This window comes from Bubalus bubalis, chromosome 14 (genome assembly GCF_019923935.1).
Source record: "Bubalus bubalis isolate 160015118507 breed Murrah chromosome 14, NDDB_SH_1, whole genome shotgun sequence".
Taxonomy (NCBI): Eukaryota; Metazoa; Chordata; class Mammalia; order Artiodactyla; family Bovidae; genus Bubalus; species Bubalus bubalis.
In genome coordinates, this window is record NC_059170.1 from 18919008 (window position 1) to 18944914 (window position 25907).

Sequence of the window (25907 nt, forward strand, 5' to 3'; positions counted from 1 at the left end):
TGCCAAGACCCAGGGTTTATTACTGAAAGGGGAGGTGACAGATGGTGAGGGGCTGGATAATGAGTTCTCGCGAGAGGCTGCAGATACCCACTTGGCCAGGGCAAGGCATTCTCGGGGTGACTGCAGGTTGGCAACAAGTGTTGTGTCCTCATTCCCCTGTGAGTCGGGGCCTGCCCCCAGCCTTGTGGGTTTCCTCCCCTCTTCCTGGGAATGTCCGCCGACCTGGGGCTCCCAGGTTGGGTCACAGAGCCAGAACTTGTTCTGGCCAACTGCAACTGCGTGGAGCGGCCACAACCCACTCTACCGCCGTCTTGTCTGTCTGCGTGCTCCCAGGCTGTGGCTGCTACCTGGAGGCGCCTTGAGCAGGGCTGGGGCTGGGACACAGCAGGATGGGCCCGGGCGATGTCAGGCTTTGAGTCAGGGACTCATCCAGCTTGCGGGTCTCGGCCTCCAGGACGGTGGCCTCGGGGGCCTGGGCCACGGCCAGGAGGGAGTGAGAGAGGCTGTGGTGCAGGCCCGCCAGCTCACGGCTCGTCTGCACCGAGCGGGCGATGTAGTCCTGCTTCTGTTTCCGCTCCAAGGCCAGCTGGGCTCGCAGGAGGGCCACCTGGGGGGCAGGAAAACCAAGAGGGCAAGAGCCATGGAGGACCGTGAAGCTGCCCACCCCCTCCTTGCTCGGCTCCTGCGGCTCTTGTCAGACCAGCCTTTGAATCAACTCCACACCCATGAATCTCAGGATTAGGCTTTACAGTATATAGGGGAAGGGCTGTTGGGAATCAGAGAATCCAGTGATTGTCAATCCTGGCTGCATAGGAGGCTCAAAGAGGGAGCTTGTAAAAAAACAAAACTATTCATGTGTTTACATGTAATAAAACGCCCAGATTTTAAGTACATTTTACCATATTTCCTAACATGCATATTCATGTATAACTACTATCTCAATCAAGATACAGAACGGTTTAATTGCTATAGAAAGCTCCATAATGCCCCTTTGGGAGATTTTAAGAAACATTCTGACTTAACTAGACAAGATGAGGCCTGAGCATCAGTAATTTTTTTCAAAGCTCCCCAGATTCTAATGTGTATAAGGGTTGAGAATCACTGACTGATCCATTTCTCAGATGGGTACACTGAGGTGGAGTTATTGGGAGCTCAGGGCACATTCAGGATGAGGGTGGGGCAAGAGAGGCTCCTCATCGAGCGCAAAACTTCAGGAGGTGCTCCAGGTCCAAAGGGAGGCCTGCCCTGCCTCACCCTAGTCTGGGCCTGTCTCAGCGATCACTTTATATGAGTCTAACAGAATTCAAAGTGAGAGTTTGAGGTATAGTCAGGGCCTTCCAGTAGTGACTACTGATTTCTGGCACAGGTTCTGAAATCAGAATTTCATAGTTTTAATTACTCCTGGGCCTTGCAAGACAGGGTGAATCTTCAGGTGAGGCCTCAGAGGCGAGAAGGCACTTGAAACAGGTTGCTGGAGCTTGACCTGAGCTCTGGGGTGTGGATCCTGGCGCCTGTGCCAGGCTGCTCTGCCTGGTGTGCTGATGACAGTCCTGCCTGCAAGCGTGCATGTGAGGGCGGAGGAGGCCCGGGTGCTTCTGCTTGGTTCAGGCTGTCCTCTGAGAATCTTCTGTCTGCTCCTTGGCCTTCTTCCCTTCCCTTTCTCGGTAGGCGGTCTGGGGCCTGGAGCGTACTTTCTTCCCTGCTCCCACCCTAACCATAGGAGAGGTTAAGTGCACTCCATGTAGTAGGTAGAGCTGGGATGGCTCTGCTTGCCTCCCATGGGGTCTGCAGTTCTTTGAGGCACGAACTATCTTCCCTCTCCCTGCTGGACATGCACAAGGGACCAAGCACATAACAGACACCAAAGCCTTGCTGTCCGAGTACCAGGGAGGGAAAAGAGCCTTAGAAGATGGAACCTTCTGGAACGTACCTCTTTCTGCAGCTCAGCCATGTGCGTGGCATCCAAGGAGACCTTCTGTCCTCCTCTTCCATCCTGGGGGAGACAAATATTGTTCCAGGGGAACAGGCCTTTCATCCGGGGTTTGTGCAGGCCTCCCACAATCCTGGGGCACCAGGGCCTGGGGGCAGGAGACGCCTCAGAGGGTCTAAACCAAACCAATGGACAACGCCCATGGAGACCTGATGCCAAATGTCCCAGAGGTTTGGATGGGACTGGCTTCTTTGAGGCACCTCATTTAAAGTACACCACACATCTGCCTCGTGCTGGTCCCGGGCAGCGCGTGAAGGATGCAGAGGGGAAGTGAGACAAGGGCCCTGCCCTTGGGAAGCTCTCCTTAAAGGAAGGGGGATGGAGGGCTGGGACGTGCTCAGCCACCAGAGACAGTCCCTGCCTGCCAGGCTCCAGGACTGTCGACTGATGGGCATAACTCAGTCAAAAGCGTGGTTTGCGGTGTCTTCCCCTAAATCCTTCTGGCCACAGAAAAGATTGAGGGCAGGAGGAGAAGGGGGTAACCGAAGATGAGATGGTTGGATGGCATCACTGACTCAATGGGGAAGCCTGGCGTGCTGCAGTCCTTGGGCTTGCAAAGAGTCAGACACGACTTAGTGACCGAACGACCACCAGGAAACACCTTGGACCCATATCTTGTTAATTCAGTATTGCAAAGGGCAAGGAAGTCTAAGAGGTCCACTAAGCTGCTATTGAGCCCCTAGGTACATCGGGGTGTGGCAAGCACCACACGCTGGGAGAGACCAGAAACCCATGAGCTCTGCTCCTAGGAGTCTGAAGCACTGGTCTCAGGGCAGATGGACTGAACATCAGCAAAGGCTGCTCAGAAGGCAGGGCTTCCAGCCTTGATTCAAGGCCCACTCACTGATGTTGGGCCTCTTTCCTGGATCAGGGACAGTGCTAGGTGGGGCAGAGCCTGGTCAGGAGGGGCCCTCGGGACTGGCTGAATCGGCTTCTTGCCTTGGATACACATTGCAGAAGACTGTTTCTGGTGGCGGGGCTTGGGCTCTCCGGAAGCTGCAGTCAATGAAAATGGACACACCTGGGGGGTGGGGGGCGGTGTTGTGGCTCCACTGCTCTCTAGGACCCCTGTCCTCGACGTGCGCATGGACTCCCTCTTCAGTTTCCGCCGCTCTCGCTCCACCTGCAGAGATTGGGTGTGAGTGAGAGCCTAGGGCTTGGGCTTGGCTCTGGGCTGCAGCTGAGCCGCCTTTTTGGGGAGCAGGCTGGTGTGAGGGGTGTGGTGTGAACACAGGGGTCGTGAGAAGCTGAACTGCGTGGAGGAGAGCCTGTGCTGGGACAGCCCTGAGTGCACAGTGCTGCCGCAACAGAGGACGTGGGGCCAGCCTCCCGGGCTTCCAAGCAGGGCCAGCGAGTCTTCTGTAGAACTTCAGGCACTGTGGGCCATTCAATCTTTGTCACAAATACTGGTGCATCCCTACTTAACTTTATTTTCAGAAATGGAGAGCAGGCCAAATCTGGTCCTGGGCTATCGTTTCCAAACCCCCCGCTCTGGGGGCTGCAGGAGAATGAAGATGTGTGCCTTTCCTCGGACAGGGGGCAGGAGCTGAGGACTGGAGTCACCCACCTGCTCCAGGGTGGTCCGCAGCTGGGCGTTGTGGTGCTGCAGCCGGCTCCGGTCAACCTCCAGCTGCGCCACCGCTCGCTGCAGGTGTTCAAGCCTCTGCTCCCAGCACTGCTTCTCCTCTGCCTCGGGACTTCGCTCCATCTTCACCTCTGAGACCTGAAGGAGAGAGACCTGTCAAGCTCACCAGGGCAGCCCCTGAGACAGGGGAAGGCGGGGGAGCTAGACAGAGGGCAAAGGATGAACCAGGCAGGTGTGCGCTTCAGGGACCCAACTCTCAGGGGAAGGGGACAAGCCCCTGGACAGGCACTCCCTCCCGGGCCATCTGTTCTCCAGGCCCCCAGCTCACCTCTCCCAGCCCGATGCCGGGCTCTCCTCCAGGCCCTCCTCCAGGCCCCTGTTCTGCTTGGCTGGTCAGGCCCAGGCTGTGGAGTCGCTCCTTCTCCAGAGCTTGTCTGGTGAGCTCTAGTTCGTCCTGGGACATCAAGGTGCAGAGCAAGTCACACCATGGTGACCGCACATACACAAAGTAACATCTGCACATCCATTCCACCCTCAACAATCTCATCAGGTTTATAGTCTTGTTTTTCTTGGCACCTCTCAGCTATTCTAGTGTAGAACCTTCATTTTACAGACGGATAAAACAAAGGAACAGAAGAGGATCTTCCCAAGGATACACGGTGGTCTAGGACTAAAATCTGTCTCACTTTATTTATTTTTATTTTTTGGCCATGTTGCATGGCTTGCAGGATCTTAGTTCCCCAACCAGGGGTTGAACCCGGGTCATGGAAGTGAAATCCCAACCACTAAACCACCAGGGAACTCCCTGGACCTGTCTCATTTTAGATCTTGCCTAAGCTAAGTGACAACTGGGAGCACTAGGTGTTGTGAAAAGAGCGTGGCCTCGGGAATCACGTAGAGGAAGGTACTGTGTCATCACTTACCGGCTACGTGACTTGGGTCAAGATAGGAGCTCTCTCCAGACCCCAACCACCTTTATAAAATACAAAGCACAGATCAAGCCTCTGGGGTTAAACCTCTTTGGATATATGGGAAGACTAGTGTTTAGATTATTTTCTAGACGCTTGAGGGTTCATAAATAGTGAAGGTCAAGAGGGGAGACAGAGAAGAGAAGCAGATGGTCTACTTGTGGGTGGTGGCCGTCTGGGAGGGAGGAGAAACTCAGGAGTACGAGGCCACGCTTGAAAGTCAGCCTGCTTAGGTCTAATCCGAGTTCTGCCCTTCATGAGCTGGATGATCACCAACAGGTTACTTAACCTCTTTTATGGGTTATTCCTCAACTATAAAATGAAGATATTAACTGTTCCTGAGTCTCAGGGTTGTTGTAGAAAAAGAAAGTGAGAGTAACAGTGCCTGGCATGTAAAATGCTTAAAATAAAAACTGATACTACTGTATAAATGTCCATGGACAGATGAATGGATGAAGAAGAGATGGTAAATATATACAATGGAATGTTTTTGAATGGATAAAGAAGATGCGGTAAATACATACAATGGAATGTTACTCAGCCATAAAAAGAATGAAACAATGTCATTTGCAGCAACAAGGACAGCCTTAGTAAGTAAAGCAAGTCAGACAGGTAAAAACAAATAACATGATATCACTTATACTTAGAATCTCAAAAAAATGATACAAATGAATTTATTTATAAAACAGAAGCAGACTTGCAGATACAGAAAGCAAATTTATGGTTACCAAAGAGGAAAGGGGGAAGAGGGATAAATTAGGAATTTGGGATTAACAGATATACACTACACTATTATATATAAAATAGATAAACAAGGATTTGCTTGTATTGCACAAGGAACTATATTCACTATCTTATAATTACCTATTAATACAAGGGAAAAGAATATGAAAAAGAATATAGGTATATTCAGTTATATATATATATATATATATACACACTCTGCTATGTACCTGAAACATTGTAAATCAACTATACCTCAATTTTAAATAATAATGCTACTGGGACTTCCCTGGTGGTCCAGTGGCTAAGACTCCTCACTCCCAATGCAGGGGACTCAGGTTCAATCCCACATGCCACAACTTACACCTGGCACAGCCAAATAAATACTGTGATGCTACTATGAAGAGGGCTACTTCTGAAAAATGTCCCTGAGTATTTTGGGAATGGGGGTACCAACCTGAACTCCATTAATGAGTAAATACAGCTCAGTAATTCACAAGTATAGAAAGTGCCTTCCCGCCCACATACGTATCTGACTTTTTTCTGTGCCGGTAAGAATAGGCCTAGAAATAGGAAAGGAGTCCCACTTGCTGAAAGCTTCTTTCTTGTGCACTTTATTTACATTATTGCTTTTTGGACTCAAAATGGCTGTATGGGGCTGATATTATCATTCCATATTTTATCAATGAGAAAAACGAGTCAGAGAAGAAAAAGCACTTACCCCAGGTCACACAGCTACTAAACTGCAGAACTGTATTTCAAGTCCAAGAACTTGACTCGACAGTTCATAAATGAAACCCTTTGAGTGCATATTGTATTTTAACCAGAACAGAGATCTGGGGGCTCCAGGAAGGCTAGTCCCTGCAGGGTTGTGTGTCTGAGGTCGGGGAGGGGGTTCTCCAGTGCTCACATCCAGTCAAGGGACCAGGATATAGAGTCGACTTCTCAGGAAAAATGGGCTGGGCTCCTCTTGGTAAAAGAGATAATACCTCTCTATGTCCAGCAGTAAACCCAGCTCTCCTGACGGCCCACTGTGTGCAGACCTTGTGCTCAGTGCAAACATGATTAAGACATGGCCCTGACCTGAGGATAAAGGTCATACCCTAAGGTCACTTCCTCTGCCGTTCAACATCCTACCTAGAGGAGCCCACTTTTTCTAACTGTTGATACCTCCGAAGTCTCCACCGCTGGCCTCAATCTCATCCTTTACCTTCAGCTTACTTTACAGACCCGCCCACTGGACCTGTCCCCGTGCAGGTCCCACAGGTACGTCACTTGTTTCCAAACTGACCGCACTATTTCCCTCCTGTCCCCCAAACCCACCTCTATCTCAGTGAGCAGAAACCTGGGCCCTGTCTTCACTTTGTCATTTCTTCGTGTCTCCATCCATACTTCCTATCTCAGGTCACCACCTCCCCGCTGACTCCCACTTACAGCCTCCTACTCAGTCTCCCCAGATCTCCAGCTGCTCCACAGGGCAGCCTGAGCCATCTTTATGAACTATTATATATCTGATTCTGTCATTCCCTGGGCCCAAACCCTTCATTCGCTTCCCACTGGTCATCCAGGTCCTCAACATGCTGACAAGCCCTAAACGATGGGCCCCTGCTGTCCTCTCTGCTCTTGCCAGCCCCCTGCTCTACATCCCAGGCAGCCTCAACTCCCTGACTGATATTCTACGTTCTCTCTCCCCTCCTTTTCTCCTCTCCCTCCCCTACCTGTGCTGGGCTACTTCCTTACTGGTCCCTTCAGATCTAATCTCAAACATCACTTTTACCAGGAAGTCTTTAGGGACCCAGGAAAGGCGGGGCATCCCTCTAGTTTGCTCAGAGCACACTAAACTAATCCTAATTAAGCACTAACCCCAAGAGCTGCACGCACTGCACAATAATCGCTCTTCCACTAGACTGTTAACTCTGGGAGGGCAGAGTCTGTGGGTGTCGCCTTGCCCCTCCCACACCACACCAGCACACTAACTGGGATTCCACTGCGTTGAGGTGTCCGTGACCTCACCTTTTCTTACACCCTGAGGTGCAGATGGCCCCGGAGTCTTACCCGCCATGACGTGACTCACCTGTAGCCTCTGCTGCTCCGAGTCCCGCTCCAGCACGGAGGCCTGTAGGAGCAGGGCCGCCTCCTGCAGACTGCTCACGCTGGCCTTGCTCTGGGCCAGGGACAGCGCCAGGTGCTGGGCCTTCTCCCTCCACTCGATCTCCCTGGCCTCCGTCTGCCTCAGGGCCCCCTGCAGTCGCTCCAGCTCCCGCTGCAGCCTGGGCCCTGAGGAGTCAAGTGGGGGAGACGGCTCCTCCCTGGGTGAGGTTTTGTGGCTGTGGGGCGCGTCCTCCAGATCCTTCCTTTGCTGGGCCTCCCGCAGCTCCAGGAGCTCGTCTTCCTTTTGAGCCAGGGTCCGCTGTAGCTCCCTGAGGCTCTCCCGGAGGCCCCTCACCTCTTCCCCTTCTCTCTCGTGCCTGCGCTCCTGCTTCTCTTGGGCCAGAGACTTCTCCAGCAGCTGCCCCTGCCTCCTCAGCTCTCTCAGCTCTCTGTCCCTCTGGGCAAGTGCCTGCTGGAGCTGCCGCACGGCCTCCTGGTGCCGGAGGTCCCCGTCTTGGATCTCACCTTCCCGCTTCCTCAGGGTCTCCTCGAGCTGCCGGGCTTGGGCCTGGCAGGAGTCCAGGGCAGCCTGCAAGGTGGCTGTGCTGGCCTCCAGGTTGCGGCTCAGTTCGGCCTGCCCGTGAAGATGCTGCTCTTTCTCCCGCAGGGCGGCCTGAGCCTGGCCAAGGGCCTTCTGCAGAGCTTCAGCCTGGCCCCGGGCAGCCTCCTCCTGCCGTTGGGAGGCCTGGCCCTCTGCCCGTAGGGCCTCCAGCTCCCTGTCGCGGGCGTCGAGCAGCGCCTCTGCCTGCAGCCAGCTGTCCCGCAGGGCCCGGGCCTCCGCCTCGTGCTCCTGGGCCTGCTCGGCACACTGCTGCTGGAGGGCCCGCAGCGCCTTCTCCTGCTCCTGAGCCTCTGCCCGAAGGTCACCCAGCACCTCCTCCAGGGCCTGGCTCCGCCGCCCCTCCACTGCCAGCTCTTCCTGGAGCCTCCGCGCATGTTCCTTGTGTTCCTCGAGCTCAGCCTGGCGCTCCTCCAGGGCAGCATGCGCCTGCTCCAGGGCGGTCTGCAGTGAGTCCGCCTGCTCCTTCACGTTCTTCTCCTGGCCCTGGGCCTCTTGCTGCTGCAGGGCCTGGAGCTCCTGGGTCCTCTGCACCAGGACCCTCTGGGTCTCTTCCAGCCGCCCCTGAAGCTCCTGCTCTTTCAGCTCCCCCTGGTCCCGGGCTTCCTGCAGGTGCTGCTGCAGAACCGCAATCTCCTGCTCCCGCTGGGTCAAAAGGAGGCTGGTCTCACTCACCTTCCTGTGGAGGCCCTGGAGCTCCTGTTCCAGCTGGTCCCTGTGCTCCCGAAGCTCCTGGATGTGCTCCTGCTGGCACTCCACCTCCTTCTCCTTATCTCTCAGGATCAGCTTCATGTGCTCCAGGCTTCCACGCTGAGCTTTGCTCTGGCCCTTCCCTTCCTCTGCCCACTCCTGCCTCAGCTGCCGCTGCGAGACCAGCTCCCGGCCCCGCTCTCTCAGGGCCAGCTTGATCTGCTCCAGGTCTTCCTCCAGGATCTTGGTCTGCCGGCTCCTCTGATCTTCCAGGGCTTGCGTCCTCTCCTTTAGCAGCACTAGCTCCTGCTCCCTCCTCTCCAGGTCTTGACTCAGACGCTCTTTCTGCCTCTGCAGATCCCGGATCTGGTCTTGCTGGGCCATGGCCTCCTGCTCCTTCTCCTGGAGCTCACTAGCCAGGAGAGTGCTGTGGCCCTCCAGCTCCTGGATCCGGCTGCCCTGTGCCAGCAGTTCCTGGCTCCTTTCCTCCAGGTCCAGCGTTAGGTGGGTCAGAGCCACCCTCTGTGCTTCCCTCTGGCCCTCCAGCTCCTCTATCGCCTTTCGCTGGCTCTCCGTTTTGTGACGCTTCTCCTCGAGCTCCAGGGCCAGGCATTCCGTCGTAACCAGCTGCTTCTTCAGGTCCTGAATTTGGCCTTTCTGGGACTCAATCACTTGGACCTTCTTCTCAAGTTCCAGGAGATGATGCTCTAGGATGCTCGTCTGCGTCTCCCGGTCCTTCTCAAGTTCCCGGATCCGCTCTCTCTGCAGGGCCAGCTGCTGCTCTTGCTCCTGAACAGCCACGGGGAGATGCTCTAGCACAGACCTACACTCCTCCAGCTCCTGGATCTGTCCCTGCTGTAGATCCACCTCTCGGTTCCTCTTCTTCAGGTCCAGAGACAGCACTTCCAACACAGCCTTCTGCATTTCCCGTTGCTTCTCCAGTTCCTCGATTTTCCCCTGCAGAGTCTCCACCTCCCCTTCTCTTTCCGAGAGGGCCTGGGCCAGGCGAGCCAGATTCTCCTGCAGAGCCTTCCCCTGGGCCACTTTCAGCTCACCCTGCTCCTGCAGGGCCTGGGCTCGCTGGCGCTCATTTGCCACCTCCTCATTTTTCAGTTTCAGGGCTGAGCGCGCCATCCGCAGATCTTCCTCCAGGGCCACAGCAGCACTTGCCTGAGCCCTGGCTTCTGTGACAGAGGCTTGGAGATGTTCCACCTGGGCAGTCAGGCTCTCCTTGGCTGCCTGCAGTAACTTGCGCTCATTCTGGAAAACGAGATACAAAACCACCTTAAAGCTGTGCTTCCCTCAAACTGTCACTCCAACAAGGGCCTTTTCTTTCTTTCCTCTGTGGTATCAGCCTTGTCAAGGATGTGAGCAAAAGGAACTGAGCATTCTACTTAGGCTGATGCTGTAAAAGAACATCCCGACCACACTTCTAGGCTCTGCTCTGCTCTGCTCAAAGAAAGTCTGGTGCGAATCAGCCATCCCAGACTCTAGTCCTTCAGGTCAAGGGATAAAGATCTCAACCTCAATTCAGAAAGAGTAATTAAAGGAGGATTCACTGAGGCCTTCACAATGGTCCTCAGGGCTGTGGGGACAGTCAGAGAAATGGAGCCACTGCTGAAGAAAGCTGGGCACTATATATGCATGGGGTTTGACCAGGGGCTAGGATGGGAGCCCGAGCCTTGGCCCCTCTCCAGTTCAGTACCACCTTACCTGGGCTTCCACTCCTTGCAGCTCTGCTTGCTGGAGGCGACTCTGTAAGGATGCCACAGTTTCACGCAGTTCCATCAGCTCAGATTCTAGGGAGTTCTGTTTGCCTTCCCACTTGGATTTCTCTTTGGGAAGAGATGGAGGAAGACCCATGATTGGGGTGGAGGAAAAGAGGGATGTACAGGTAGATGGGAGAAGGGGAGCAGAAACAAAGGAGGAAAAGGCCAAGAAGGAGAGAATTACATCCAGTTTCATAGAGACATGACCCTTCTGCCCACTGCTCTGTTTGTCTAGGCTCCCTGCTGCTTCCAGACCCCTGTCTGCATCTGCTGCCTGACAATTGTGCCAACACTTCTCATCCCAATCACACGGCTTCTCAGCCCTGGATTCCAGACAGGGTTGAGCTTCATGACATGGGATGTCCTTTTCAGCCAGTAATTCTAGGATTTTGCAGAGGTTCCTAGAGACCAGGGCGGCTCTGCTGGGGGCCCTCCATTTCTGCAAAAGGCACCAGAACTCAGCTCTGTGTATGGCTCTCACTGAGCCCTGTGGGACATTTTAAGACCCAGATCCACTCCCCACATTGTCTTCTTCTCTTCTGTAGTTGAGCTTTGGGCCTGAAGACCCTCCTCTTTCTTTTCCTGGTGGTCAACACCCTTCCCAGCCTTGGTTGTAGCACAGATACATTCTCCCCAGGTTCCCCGCTTTTCTATTTCCCAAATAAGCTCAGGATCCTGCTAATCACTTTGAGAATAGTTGAGGATGACAAAATAAGTAACACTGATAAATGATTAATGACAGAATTTTATGGTGTTCTTCGAGACTAGGCCTTAGGTAGCCAGTTTTTTAACCTGCAGACAGAAAAAATGGAAGCCTAGCCAGCAACTTCCCTCAGTTCACCAAATCTGTTCCTCCTAATCTCTTCTGCCAGGATGGCCCTCAAAGGCCAAGCAAAGCATGAAAAGTAATTCACGGGGTTCACCACTCCTTTGGAGATGCCTCTGGGTATCTTCTTGCAGTTGTGGGCAAGCAGTAAAGAGTGGTTCCCAGGCCGATCCCACCCCTCTGGGCCTTTCCTCACACTTTAGTCGTGTCTAACTCTGCAACATAGGGTTGCATAGCCCTGTAGCAACATAGGACCATAGCCCGCCAGGCTCCTCTGTCCATGGGATCCACCAGACAAGAATACCGGAGTGGGTTGCCCTTTCCTCCTCCAGGGGATCTTCCCAACCCAGAGATCAAACCCAGGTCTCCTGCATTGCAGGTGGATTCTTTACCACTAGCGCCACCCGTGAAGTCTGCCATTCCTCTTCCCCTCAAACTCCTCCTGCCTTGAGCTTCTCACCTTCCTTATTCTGGGAGAGCTGTCTCTGCAGAGCCTGCAACTCTGTGTGGACCTGGCTCTTCTCAGCTTCCATATCACTGAGACGCTGTTCCAGCTTCTGGGCTTGATCCCGCAGATCATCCTGGGAAAGGAAGTGTGTGGAACTTAAGCTCCACGTCTTCCATGATGTTGCCCCAGTCCAGGGCCTGAGCCCTCTAGTCTCTCAGGCTCTGTCAGGGTTTGCCATCGAGGACCTACTCTCAGATTGCTGGGTTATTTACCTCTGAACTCATGTGCATCTGGCTCCCAGAAGTGATGACAGGCTCTGCCCCAACTGGCTGGAGCCTGACTTCCCCTTCTGACCCGTCTGTCTTTGAAACAGAACTCCTACTGAAGTCTTAGCCCAGGATCCCTCTCCTCTCCCTGAACCACTTCACATTTTAGCTCAAAGGTCACTGCTTCCTTTCTTTCGACCCTCTCAAGTCAGATTGCACTGTCCCTGCCTCCTATTATCAGAATGTGCGCCTGTTACTGATCTAGTTAATTCTAGCAGCTCAGCTTTATCTCAGGACAAAGCTGGGTTGCTCAGCCCTGTCATGAGCCTTCCTGAGGGCAGAGAGCAGGTGTTTCTCCTTTCTGTATCCCTAGCTCAGAGTGCATGATGCTGCTGCTGCTAAGTCGCTTCAGTCGTGTCCGACTCTGTGCAACCCCATAGACGGCAGCCCATCAGGCTCCCCCATCCCTGGGATTCTCCAGGCAAGAACACTGGAGTGGGTTGCCATTTCCTTCTCCAATGCATTAAAGTGAAAAGTGGAAGTGAAGTCGCTCAGTCATATCCGACTCCCAGCGACCCCATGGACTGCAGCCCACCAGGCTCCTCCGTCCATGGGATTTTCCAGGCAAGTGTACTGGAGTGGGGTGCCATTGCCTTCTCCGTCAGAGTGCATATTGACACTCAATTTTCACTGATGATAGGTTCACCATAAGGTGGGATTTGGAGGACATTTCATATTGTCTTGGGCCTAGAATGTTCCTATAAACGGCAACCTCAAATCTCAGTGATCCCCATTTGTTGGTTTCTTCTTGGAGGTCTTGGCACCAAGAACAATTCGTGGCTGAGAGGAAAATGATGTAAAGCAATATCCCAGATCTACATAGAGTATCACGGTTTACAGGGCTCACCTGAGTCCCTCACTCATTTAATCCTCAAAACCTGGTGAAGCGGGCACAGTGTACCCTAATTTACTAAAGAAACCGAGGTCCAGGAAGCCGAATGCTTTATTCACGGCTGCCAGGTAGTAAGCAATAGAGGCAGAACTCATTCCAACTTGATGTCAGAAATAAAACAGGTCAGGGACTTCCCTGGTGGTCCAAGGAACCACCAGGGGGTTAGCATGGCTAAGTCTCCACGTTCCCAATTCAAGATGCCTAGGTTCAATCCCCAGTTAGGGAACTAGATCCCACATGCGGCAACTAGTAAGACCCAGCACCATCAAATAAATAATTTTTTTTTTTTTTTTTTTAAAGAAGGAATAACACAGGTCAAACAATGCCATGAGCCTTTTTCAGGGGAGGTGAAGAGCCTGAGGAAGGAGAACAGAGACACATACCCGGGCCTGCTGCGTCTTCCACAGGTCTTGGTGAAGCTTGTGGAGGGCGGCTGCCACTGCCTCAACTGAGAGAGCCGTCAGGAGGGGCCCTCTCTTAAAGAGGATCCTAGCGCCATTCTGGTCTGAAAAACGAGGAAATGCCTCCTGACCTGGCTGCACTCTGACATGAAATAGCCACACCACACCACCCAGACATGGCCCTGGCCTTCCTATCCACCCCTCCTCTCTTCAAAGAGTCCCCCTCAGCAGTTTGTTCATCGTGCCCTGGTCTGCATACCTAGGTGCCAGGCTCTTTGATGCGCACTAGAAAATGCCAGCTATCATTTGTTGGGCATTTAATAAGTGCCAGGACAGGGAAGCCTGGCGTGCCGCAGTCCATGGGGTCGCAAAGAGTCGGACACGACTGAGCGTGTGAACAAGTGCCAGGGACTGAGCGGGCGATTTTATTTCTGTCATTTCATTAACTCCTCAGAAAAATCCCGAGAGGTGGGTACTTATAACACCCTCATTTTATAGTTGAGAAGATCAAGCTCAGACAGGAGAGGTCACTTGCCCAAGGACACATGTCTAGCAAATGGCAGAGCTGGGGTTCACACTCTGACTGAATCCGTCCCAGAGGCTGGGCCTTGGTCTTGATGCAGTACTGCCTGGAGAACTGCACCCCTCTCCTCCACCCCGTAAGCTAGGCCTGGCTTTGCCCAAAGGCCTGAGCTCCTGGGTGGATCCCTCACCTGGCTCCGGGCCCCAGAGGGAGGGTGCTGAGTCTCCCCCGCCATTTAGCTCCAGCCTGCTCTCACAGGCAGACCCCAGGGCCTGCTGCAGGACAGAATAGAGGCTGGCCAGCTGGACCTGGGCCTGGTGCCCAGGCTGCTGCTCTGCCGCCAGCGCCTCCAGCCGGCTCTCTGCGCTGCGCAGGCGCAGCTGTAGTTGGGCCACCTTGGTCTCCTGGGCCCACAAGGAAGCTCGGAGCTGTTGTTCGGTGACTCGAGACGCCTCAAGCTCCTCCAGCAGCTGAGTCTCCTGGGCCAGGAAGTCAGCCTCCTTTTCCTTCACCTCCTGCTTCAGTAATTCCACCTGCCAGAGAACATGTATGGTCACTCCGAGCAGGGAGTGGACACTCTCTCCCTGGACCCTCCGGGGACCAATCCCACTCAATCCCCAGGGTTGTGGGGTTGTCTGAGGCTGGGAGGATTTCAGGAGGCTCAGCTCTCCAGCAGGAAGGGAGGGTCTGGAATGAGTGTCACCCCAGATCTGACCTACGCACCTACCTAAGGACTCCTAACATGTGGGCCTGGGCTGTATGCTCATGGGCTCTGGCCCTGGTCCCCTTGGCAACTATGCCAGCTTCCTGCTATGATTAGAAATCTGCCTGAGAGACCTCCCTGGTAGTCTAGTGTCTTAGACTCTGTGCTCCCAATGCAGGGGGCCTGGGTTCAATCCCTGGTCAGGGAACTAGATCCCACATGCTGCAACTAAAAATATTTTGCATGTCACAACAAAGGTGACACCCAACTAAGATCTGGGGTTAGCCGGAAAAAAAAGAGAATTCTTCTTGAAACCCTGACACTGAGCCAAAAGAAGACGAGTCACAATAATAATGGCTACCATTTACTGAATGCTTACTGTGCTCCTGACACTTTCTATATTCCTATAATGATTAAGAATTATCACCCTTGTTTTATGGATGAATAAAGCGTATTCACACAACCAAGAAGCAGTAGAGCAGGGATCACACCCAGGACCGTCTAACAAGCAGACCTGGGTCCTGCTCTACCACAGTCTACGTCTAGCTCTTACTCCCTTCATGCTTTTCCTCCCAGTTCCATCTTTCCTCCGTGCACAGGTCTGGGGTCCTGCGGTGAACAGACCAAGTCCATGGAAGGCCTCTTGCTGCCGCGGACCCGAGGGAAGTAATATTTGTTCCCCTTGCTGTGTCTTGCCGGGCAGACGAGGCACACTTGGCAGTGGCCAGGCTTGAACTGGCCTGCGTGAGCCCTATCCTCTGGGTACCGTGTTCCAGTCATCAGCGGCATGTTCTTGACTCTGGGTCAGGTTCCCATGCTCCACCCCACCCAGTCCTGGCTTCCCTCTCCCACTGGGGCTGCCAAGGCCCCAGCATGACTGAGCAAGCACCCGCCGACTCCAGAGGCTGGCTTCCACCAGGGAAGAGATTTCCTGCTGGGGTGGGAGATACCTGGGCGCTGAGCTCTTTCTGCCCGGCCAGGGCCTCCTGCATGTCCTGGCGCAAGGAGCTCAGCTCTTGCTGTTGAACAGAGTCAGCCTCTTGCAGAACAAGGAGTCTCTGTTCCTTTTCCACCAGCGACAGAGTCAGGCTAAAAAGAGAAGGGTCAAATGCAAGTTCGATGCATGAGGCAGGGCACTCAAAGCGGGTACTCTGGGACAACCCAGAGGAGTGGGGGTGGGGAGGGACATGGGAGGGGGGTTCAGGATGGGGGGATACATGTGCACCCGTGACTGATTCATGTCGATATATGGCAAACACCACCACAATAGTGTAAAGTAATTATCCTCCAATTAAAATTAATAAATTAATTTTTTAAAAAAGAGAGGGGGTCAGAGGGCCAGGCCATTCTCTCAGGCAATGAAGAACTACCTTCTCATCTGACTGTTCTAACATAGCATGGATAATAACAGTAATGATCATGATTACAGGCTAAGAATAAAAGCCTGTGTTTATTGAGTACCTACTGATTGCTCCTAGGTTCTTCAACTTCACAATTTACTCTCTGGCAAATTCCAGAAATACCTACACAGTACCTCAAATTCAACATGTCCAATTCTTCCTGTCTCCTCTGCACCTCCCCTCCCCCCAGTCACCCCTGCTACATTCCTCAGCTCAGTGAATGGCCTCTCCATCCACCCTTAGAAGTCCTGACCACATCACAGCATTGTTCCCTCACCCTGCCTGTGAACACTCCAAGACTACATATAAACTGATCCCAACTCCCCTAATGTCCCTTAAACCCCTTCCCTCCTCCTCTTCCTTACCACCCCACCAGGGTTCCAGCTTTGGTATCTCTTATCTGGACATCTGTACCAGCCTCCTACCTCTAGTTTCATCAACAAAAGGGTTTCTCCCCACTCAGACTCCAGGTGACATAATCTGCCAATACCTTCCCTTGGAGATGATTTGATTAATGTCTTCTCCACAAAACCTTCAATTCTATTGCGACAGAGACCATATTGTCTTATTTAAACTATATCCCCAACCTCTGGCATAGTGTCTGGTACATGAGGCATGTTCTCCACTAAATGAATGAATGAATGAAGTGTGAGCTGCAGAGACAGGGACCATGCCCTTTCAACACAGTTACCTGTAGAGCCCAGAGCTGGAGACATGAGTGGTTAGGGGACCTGAGCAAAGAACCGTCAACCTCACTGTGACCCCTGGATCCAGACAGGCCAAAGTCAACTCCATGGCCTGTCGAGCCTACCTGGCTTTTTCTCTCTCCAGCTCCTTCTGAATTCGGCTACACTCCTGGGCCTCTCTCAGCTTTTCCTGAACCTCCTGGTCCACGAACCTCTGGGAGGCTTCTTTGGAAAGCAGCTGAGACTTCAAGTCCTCCACCTGGAAAGTCAAGAGCATGAGGGCCGGGGATAGGCAGCCAGTGGAAGGATGCTTCTCATCTAGGACTTAGGGTCCTTCAAGGTTTACCACAGTCACCAGCCCATTCCCAATGCCCTGGAGGGCCTGCCACCCCTTAGGTGCTGGTCTTAACTACCTCCCTTCGCCAGCCATTCATAAGCCCCTCCCTACCTTTCAGCCTCATCACCTGTCTCCCCAGCCTCATATACAGTGTATAAAGGAGGCACAAGGAAAAACCTTGGCTGAATATAACTCTGTCCAAAGGCCAAGTGATTATATTTTTTAAAAATAAACAATCCGAATACCATCTGATACAGGATTCTGAGAAGGAAAAGCAACCTGGTATAAAAACACTGGCTCTGTGGGGGAGGTTGGATCAAGCAGGCTGCCAAAAAAATGTGAGGTTTGGGTTTCCCTGGTGGCTGAGACAGTAAAGAATCTGCCTGCCAAGGTAGGAGACGTGGGTTTGATCCCCAGGTTGGGAAGATCCCCTGGAGAAGGAAATGGCAACCCAATCCAGTATTCTTGTCTGGGAAATTCCAAGGACAGAGGAGCCTGGGGGGCTAAAGTTCATAGGATCACAAAGGATCGGACACCACTTAGTGACTAAACAATAATGACCATGGTCCCCACTGAGAGAGGTTACTAACTATCCCAGGGGCCTGGGAGGCACATGCTCAGTTCTGAGCACCCTTCACTTCTCACTTAATAGTGGGGCCTCCCCTCCCCACCCCAAGCTCAGGCAGCAGGGCTAAGGTTTCCCCGTCCTGCCAGGGGGAGTGGGAGGGCCTGGCTGTGCTGGGGAAGGGTTGTGGGGCTGGGAGAGAGGAGCAGGGACCTGCTTCTGCAGGTCTGTCTTATCCTGCAGCAGGACGCGGCCCTCCTCCTGGAGGGTCGCCAGACTGTCTCTGTGCTGCTGGGCTGCCTGCTCCAGCGCCTGCTGAGCCTCCTGGAGCTGGGTCTGCAGCATCCCAGTGGTCTCCTGCAAGGGGAGAAGAGAGCAGGGAGGGGAAGAAAGCTTCCTTGGTCACGAAATCTGTGTTGCAGAGATTGTCATATAAATACTGGTTTTTAGGTTGGGTTGGCAAAAGCCAAGGCGGGGCCCAGCTGAGTTGTGTTGCTTCCATGATACCTTGTCACCTCAAGTCCTCACCTCCTTCTCCTGCTCCTCCTTCACCAAGCGCACTGCTCGCCCAGGCCTTCTCGGCCAGGGCACCTTACTCAGATCACTGCAGCAGCTCCTGCCGGGTGGCCCGACTTCCACTTCATGCTGCCACGCCCACACGCACACGTGTACACACATACATACACACACACACACAATTCTCCCCTCAGCGGCTAAAGTATTTTAAAAATACATATAGTAAATCATGTCCCACTCTGCTTTTTAGATACCATCCAACACATTCCTACTGTCCTTAGAACAAAACTCAACCTCCTTCCATGGCTGACAAAGGGCTCCTGCCCCCAAGCTTATCAAGGGACTTGTCCCAGGTCCTTTCTGCCTGTCCCAGGTTCTTACGACAGCTATTTCTACTGCCTGAACTGTTCTTCAAATGGCTGGCTTCTTTTCTTAATGGTTTTATTGAGATTGAGTTCATATATCCTGCAACTGACCCATTTAAAGCAGACAATTCAGTGGTATTTAGCATATTCACAGGGTCGTGCCACGGTTACTGTGATCATTTTTTACTATTTTTATCAGCTGCAGAAACAAACTGCATACCCTCCCCATCCCCCAGCCCCCCTTCCAACCACTCATCTACTCTCTGTCTTCATAGATTTGCCTGTTTGGGCTACTGCCTACAAGCGGAACGATATCCCATGTGGTCTCTTGTAACTGGCTTCTTTCACTTGGCAAAATGCTTTCAAGGTTCACCCTTATTGTTCTAAGGGCCTGACTCTTTTCAGCCTCCGTGGCTCAGCTCAAATGTCACTTTCTCAGTGAGGGCTCCGCTGACCACCTTTGTTCAAAGAGGCCTCCTCTGAATCCCTCTCAGTTAGCTCGGCCTATTCATTTCCTTTATGGCCCTTATGGCGACCTACAATTATCTCACTTATTCTGTGTCCTCTCTGCCATTGTATAAAACACCACGACTGTCACGTTCACCATTGTGCCACATCTTTCTGTCGGTCGAGTGTCAGCAGCTAGCCTGGGGCCCGGTGCAAAGAAGTGCCAAACAGCAGGTCAAGGTGAAAGAGTGGGGACTTCCCTGGTGGCCCAGTGGCTAGGAATCCGCCTGCTAACGCAGGGGACATGGGTTCGATCCCTGGTCCAGGAAGACTGCTGGACATGCTGCAGGGCAAATAAGCCCCAGAACTACTGAGCCCGTGCTCTAGAGCCTGGGCTCTAGAGAGGCCACCCCAACGAGCAGCCCAAGGACTACAATGAAGAATAGCCCCCACTCACAACTACAGAAAGCCTGCACATAGAAACCAAGACCCAGTGCGGACAAAAATAAATAAATAAATATTAAAAAAAAAAAAAAAGAATCCACCTGCCTATGCAGGGGACAGGGGTTTGATCCCTGGTTGGGGAACTAAGATCCCATATAACAGGGCAGCTAAGCCCACCTGCTGCAACTAAGGAGCCTGCACGCCGCAACTAGAGAGAAGCCTGCACACTGCAACGAAAGATCCCGTGTGCCGCGGCTAAGACCTGACACAGCCCAATAAATAAATATTTAAAAAAGAAAAACAGAACAGTGTGAAGGAGTGAATCGCCACTCCCTTTCCTTCCTGCCCAGGACCACCCTCCATACCTGCTCCTTTAACTGCTGAACCTTCATGTCCTGCCTCAGCCGCTCCAGCTGTTGGCTGGCCTCTGCCAGCTCCTTCTGGGTCTGCAGCAGTGTCTCCAGGAGGGACACCCTCTCCTTCTCTGTCTCGAGCTGCATCTGTGAAGGGGCAGGAGGGCCAGGGTTTGTTGGGTCAGGGGTCACCATGCTCATCCATGAAGCCACAAGCGCACGCCAGCTGCTCTAGGTTCTTCTGGCAAACGGGGTTAGGGGGGCGGCGGTTGCTGAGGGCAGAGGAAGGTTGGGACCACTGACTGAGAACCAGGAAGTGTGAAGGTTGCCACTGGTTTGCAAGCTGACAGGATGTGGTAAACGGCGGCCCTCCCTCAGGAAGTAGGACACACGGCCAGCCCTGCAGCTAACGGTGCCTACCGCCTGCTCACGGGGGCTGAGTGGGAGGCCTGGAAGCCCCTGTAGCCCCACTCCTGGGGAGCTGGAAGGAAGTGGTCCGAGGCAGGGGGTCACAGGGAACACGCAGCCCTCCCAGCTGCCCACCTGGCACAGGGCGCTCTCGGCCTCGGCCCGCTCTTCCTCCCTCTGCGCCCGCATAGCCTCCATTTCTGCCTGTTGTTCCCTCAGCCTCGCTTCCAGCTCCATCTTCTCCCTCTCCAGGCTCTCCAGAACCTTCTCCAGTTCCTGCCGGTGCCGGGAGCGCTCTTCTTCCTGGTCATACAAAGGAAACACCGATCAAGCTGAGAGGGTGAGGCGTGGAGGCAGAGAAGCACCGGATGAGAGTAAGAAGTCTACCGCTCACCAGCTGCGTGACCTCGGTGTCTTCCTTACCAAGTCTGTTTTCTCATCTGTGAGGTGAGGCTAATTATCCTGCTTTGCCTATCTTGCCAAGTTTTATGAGAATCAAGTGAGATTTATTAAAAAAAAAAAAAAAAAAATCAGGGGTGTCCTTGGCAGTTCAGTGGTTAAGACTCTACACTCCCAATGCAGGGGGCATGGGTTCAATCCCTGGTCTGGGAAGATCCCACATGCCATGGGGCGACTAAGGCCATGCACCCCAACCACTGAGCCTGTGAGCCACAGCTACGGAGCCCACGTGCTACAATGACCGAAGCCTGTGCACCTAGAGCCTGTGCTCTGTAACAAGAGAAGCCACCGCAATGCAATGAAGAGTAGCCACTGCTTATTGCAAATAGAGAAGGCCTGCGCACAGCAATGAAGACCCAACACAACCAAAAATAAAATACATAAATTGAGATAAAAAAAACCCACAGACATCCCTGGTGGTCCAGTTGTTAAGACTCTGTGTTCCCAATGCAGGGTTTGACCCTTGGTCAGGGAACTAAGATCCTGCATGCCATACCATACCACCAAAAAAAAAAAAAAGATATAATACATGTAACAGTGTTTTCTAAAGTACAAATGTCCCTCACATAAGCTACAAATATCTTATTTTAAAGCAACCACATCATGCTTGGTGGTTGTAACAGCAAACTGAAGTGGTGGACTCATTCTCTGCTGCCCCTCTCCCCTGCTCAGAGTGACAGGGTCACCCTTCTGAAAAGCCAGACCAAGTCTAGCTATGATGTCTTCTACAGGATCCAAGACTGTCAGGATGGAGCATCCCAGTCCTCCCAGAGTCCACCAGTGACCAACGACTTTTCTGACTTCCTAGATGAATCCAGCCCCTCTGTCAGGATCTCAGGATGGTGGTGAGGGGCTGCCTGGGTTGGAGTCTTTACTCCAGCACAGCTAGTATGACCTCAGTTAATTTCTATCACATCTCTGTGCCTCCATTTCCTCATCTATAAAAATGAGGATAGGGAATTCCCCGGTGGTCCAGTGGTTTGGACTCTGTGTTTTCACTACCGAGGGCGCAGGTTCAATCCTTAGTCTGGGAACTAAGATCTTGCAAGCTGCACAGCATGGCCAAAATATAAATAAATAAATTCTGGGTCAAAAAATAAATGTTAGTCACTCAGTTGTGTCTGGACTCTTTGCGACCTCATGGACTGTAGTCTACCAGGCTCTTCTATCCATGGGATGCTGGAGTTGGTTGCCATTTCCTCCTCCGGGGATCTTCCAGAACTAAGGACTTCCCTGGTGGCTCAGACGGTAAAGAATCTGCCTGCAATGCAGGAGAGCAGGGTTTGATCCCTGGGTGAGGAACATCTCCTGGGAAGGAAATGGCAATCCACTGCAGTATTCTGGCCTGGGAAATCCCATGGACGGAGAAGCCTGGTGGGCTACAGTCCATGGCACTGCAAAAGAGTTGGATACGACTTAGTGACTAAACAACAACAAAAAGAATAAAAGTAAAACAGACATTTTCAGACAATTAAATACCAACATACCCTCACCAAAGGTTATCTTACTTCAAGAAGGAAAATAAATCCAAATAGAAGAAAACCCGACATGCAAGAAGGAATGGTGAACAAAAACAAACCTTGTAAAATTTTCAGGATATCCAAACAATGATTGACTGTATAAAATAATCAAAAGGCATAACATATGGTGTTAACAAACTAGTAATAACTAAACACGCTGACTAATACAATTGATAGGTGAGGAGGAGTGAAAGCAGGTAAAATGTTCTGTGATCCTGTGTCATTCAGGAAAAGAGTAAATATACCAATTGACTTGAGATTCTATTAAGTATGTATTTTAAAATATTAAAGAATAACTAAAAGAATAAAAACCACAGTACATATCATCCAAAGTAGCAGAGAGAGAAAAAAGATAAGAAAAGAATACAGCTTAATCATTCAATATAATCCTCTAAAAGAAGTTAAGGTGATCTCCCTGTCCCAAAAGGTAAAAGACAAGATGAATAGCAAAAGGTGACAGAAATAAATCCAAACATACCTATAATAAAAGCAAATGGACACAATAAAAGCAAATGGACTAAATTATATAATTAAAAAGCAAAGGAAACAGTTCTGAATTAGGCAAGAATTATCCAAGGTATTTCTCTGCTCCCTTTATACCCTGGAGACCAGGTCTGTCTCTCCCATCCCCTGGCCACATCCACCACCTACCCACTTCTCCTGGAGCCGATTCACCTCCTCCTCATGGGCCGACTTCAGCTGCTGCAGGGCAGCCTGCCCTTCTTGCTCAGCCTGAGCCAGCTGCCTGGCTGCTGTGTCCCGTGCCTGCTCAGCCCGGCTCCGTTCAGTGTCCAATTCCAGCTGCAGGCACTTCACTTCCCCTAGGATGCCAGGGACAGGATCTGTCTGGTCTCTGAGCCTCTGCCCTCCCATCTTGCACCCTCCTCTCCAGGCCTCATGAGGAATTCCCATCTCAGAGGCTGGGGGTGTGTGTATGTGTGTATGTTAGTCACTCAGTCATGTCAAACTCTTTGCAACTCCATGGACTGTAGGCCGCCAGACTCCTCTGTCCATGGGATTCTCCAGGCAAGAATACTGGAGTGGGTGGTCATTCCCTTCTCCAGGAGATCTGCCTGACCCAGGGATTGAACCTGGGTCTCATGCATTGCAGGCAGATTCGTTATCATCTGAGCCACCAGGGAAGCCCCCTCAGAGGCCCTGGGTCTGGCTCTAATAGCTTCCCACCGTCTTCCTGGCTTTTAACATCCCCATGGACTGAAGTGTGCCCATCCCAGCTGGGTTCTCACCTTGGATTACTTCCTTGGCTTGAGTGACAGTTTGAATCTGGACCTCCAGCTGCCCTTTGGTGACCTCTGTCAGAGAATTTTGTTGCTGGGCCTCAAACAGACTGCTCTCCAGTACCTCCTTGGCTGACCTGTCAGGGTCAGGAATCAGGAGAGTTCTTACCCATTAAGCCCCTTACCCTTCCTTAAGAAGAGTCGGGTTCTAACTCCTGGCCACCTAGAGAAGCTAGAGGGGCAATTACAAACTCATAACTCATTGAAACCCCCATACACTTTGGGCAAGGAACTCAGCTTGGCTACGCCTTGCTTTGCGAAGCTCTCTGCCCCTGGTAGAACTGGGGGTGGGCCCTACCTGAGCCCCAGCAGTTGTTCTGCAAGCTCCTGCCGGTCTTGCTCCACAGCCTGCAGCCGCACCTCGAGAGCTGCCTTCTCCCGTGCCAGAGCCTCCTTCTCCTGGACTTCTCGGGCGAGCATCTCTTCCTGGCACGTTGTCTCTTGCTTTAGCTGTTCTATCTGAGCTGAAGCCGCCTCCTGCTGGTGATATGTCTGGGGGGACAGAACTGATGAGACCTGCGCAGAGGCAGGACCCCCCACTCCAGGCTGCTATCACCAGATTAGGGTCACTGGACCCACCTCTGTGAGCTGCGCCCTCTCACTCCAAGGGCCATATATCTATTTCCCTGATCTACCCAGAGTGCCCAGACCAGGAAACATGCTCTCGTTTGAGTAAGACCTTGTGCTAGGGTGGCAAGAGATCTACCTCTAAGGAGCTTTTAGTCTTAAGAAGTAAGACACACACACATTACCACGAAGAAGGTGATCAATGCCCTGAGAAAGACTCTGAGAAGGGAAAAGTGAAAGTGAAAGTGTTAGTCACTCAGTTGTGTCAGACTCATTGTGACCCCATGGACTGTAGTCTGCCAGGCTCCTCTGTTCATGGGATTTTCCATCAAGAATACTGGAGTGGGTTGCCATGCCCTTCTCCAGAGGATCTTCCTGACCCAGGGATCGAACCCTGGTCTCCTGCATTGCAGACAGATACTTTACTGTCAGAGCCACCAAGGAAGCCCTCTGAGAGGGGAGATTACATATTAGATCAATGAGATGTTTGGTAGGGAAGAAAGTTCACTTTGAGTTGGGTCATTGGTTCAGAAAAAACTAATGGAGCCCTTTGCCATGTGTTAGACACTGTGCTAAAAGCTGTAGGGATTAAAAGCAAATAAGACATAGCCTTGCTTCAAGGAGCTTTTGGTGGAGATATATACAGATAATTATAATACAGTATGAAGGCTGTGGTGGTTGAATAAACGTGACATATTATCAGAGAACACAGGAGAGGCATCTAACTCAAATTGATGGATGTGAAGCAATGGGGCATAAGCGAAGGATTTCTTTAGGAATTCTTTTAAGAAACTGGAAGATGTACCCCAAACTATTAATAGCAACACTGGTCATTTCTAGGAAATGAGATTTTCCCTTCCTGAATCATTTCTGTAGTGTTTTCGTTTTTTTACAGTGTGGCAGTTTTGTCTTCTCACCTCGCTTAGCTTCTCTTGAATTTCTTCCTTCTCTTCTTGGATGCCCCTGAGGTCCGCTTGCAGCTCCGCCCTGGTCTCTTCTGTTTTCTGCAGCTGGGCCTCCAGGTGGCTGTTCTTTTCCCGCAGGGCTTCCCTGCTCCTCTCGGCCTCTGCCAGGTCCACCTGCAAAGTGCTTCTCGCCTGCTCTGCTGCCTCCATCCTCCTGCACACAGACTGGTTCTCCTGTTCTAACTACTGGCCAAAAAGGGACGGGCATCAGAGACAAAGGGTTATGGTTTAGAGATGAAGAGGTGAAGACAGAAGTCTACATGAAATACATGACTCTCTTCTCCACAGAAGGACACAGGAGTGCTTATGGGAGAGGAGGACTAACCACACATGTGGGGTCTAGAGCCTTGACTCCAGGTACTGATGCTGGGGACAGAGACAAAAAAGGCAAAATCCTGGACTTCCCTGGCGGCTCAGTGAAGAATCCACCTGCCAATGGGTTCGATCCCTGATCCAGGAAGATCCCACACGTCTTGGAGCAACTAAGCTCGTGTGCCACGACTATTGAACTTATGCTCTAGTGCCCATGAACTGCAACTACCGAAACTCACATGTCATGCTGCCACAGAAGCCACAGAAGCCCTGCAGAGCAACCAGAGAAAAGCCTGGGCAGCAACAAAGACCTAGCATAGCCAAAAAAATGAATAAACAAGATTAAAAAAAAAAAGCAAAATCCTGCTCTTGAAGAATTCAGAAAAGGGAACACAGAATATTTCTGGGGCTCAAGGGAACAAGAGTGATTCAACAGACAGTTAAATCTGTTCTGTTTATTTTTCTAGCTCCATGAAGCATGCAGGATCTTAGTACCTCCACCAGGGATCGAACCCATGCCCCCTGCAGTGGAAGCTCAGAGTCTTAACCACTGGACCACCAGGGAAGTCTGAGACATGTTAAATTTTTAACCTCTAGAGAAGATTCTGAGACTTGGGCTCTTCAGCAGATCCTTTTGTGGTGGTTGCTGTTATCTCAAACAACAGGATTAAAGCCTAGTCTTCCTTCTAGAGGGCATGGACTTCCTTCCTG

General features: G+C 52.0%; 1 protein-coding gene across 6 annotated transcripts in view; it reads right to left on the bottom strand.

Annotated features, from left to right (window-relative positions):
- Nucleotides 1–25907, bottom strand: part of CEP250 (centrosomal protein 250) — a 47414-nt gene continuing 21507 nt past the window's right edge. For 5 of the 6 annotated variants that reach the window (XM_006072430.4, XM_006072432.4, XM_006072431.4 and 2 more), the window contains 19 exons: nt 24837–25067; nt 23651–23844; nt 23302–23429; nt 22706–22875; nt 20211–20378; nt 19680–19814; nt 17756–17899; nt 16766–16899; nt 15505–15643; nt 14042–14384; nt 13311–13432; nt 11722–11842; nt 10380–10501; nt 7341–9926; nt 3904–4029; nt 3558–3713; nt 3012–3113; nt 1931–1993; nt 1–607 (listed from right to left, as the gene is read on the bottom strand). In XM_006072430.4, coding sequence (XP_006072492.4) covers nt 344–607; nt 1931–1993; nt 3012–3113; nt 3558–3713; nt 3904–4029; nt 7341–9926; nt 10380–10501; nt 11722–11842; nt 13311–13432; nt 14042–14384; nt 15505–15643; nt 16766–16899; nt 17756–17899; nt 19680–19814; nt 20211–20378; nt 22706–22875; nt 23302–23429; nt 23651–23844; nt 24837–25067 — 5448 coding nt within the window. In that variant the 3' untranslated portion in view covers nt 1–343. Of the gene's footprint in view, nt 608–1930; nt 1994–3011; nt 3114–3557; nt 3714–3903; nt 4030–7340; nt 9927–10379; nt 10502–11721; nt 11843–13310; nt 13433–14041; nt 14385–15504; nt 15644–16765; nt 16900–17755; nt 17900–19679; nt 19815–20210; nt 20379–22705; nt 22876–23301; nt 23430–23650; nt 23845–24836; nt 25071–25907 lie in introns of all 6 variants that reach the window. The other variant, XM_025263583.3, reaches the window with a different exon arrangement.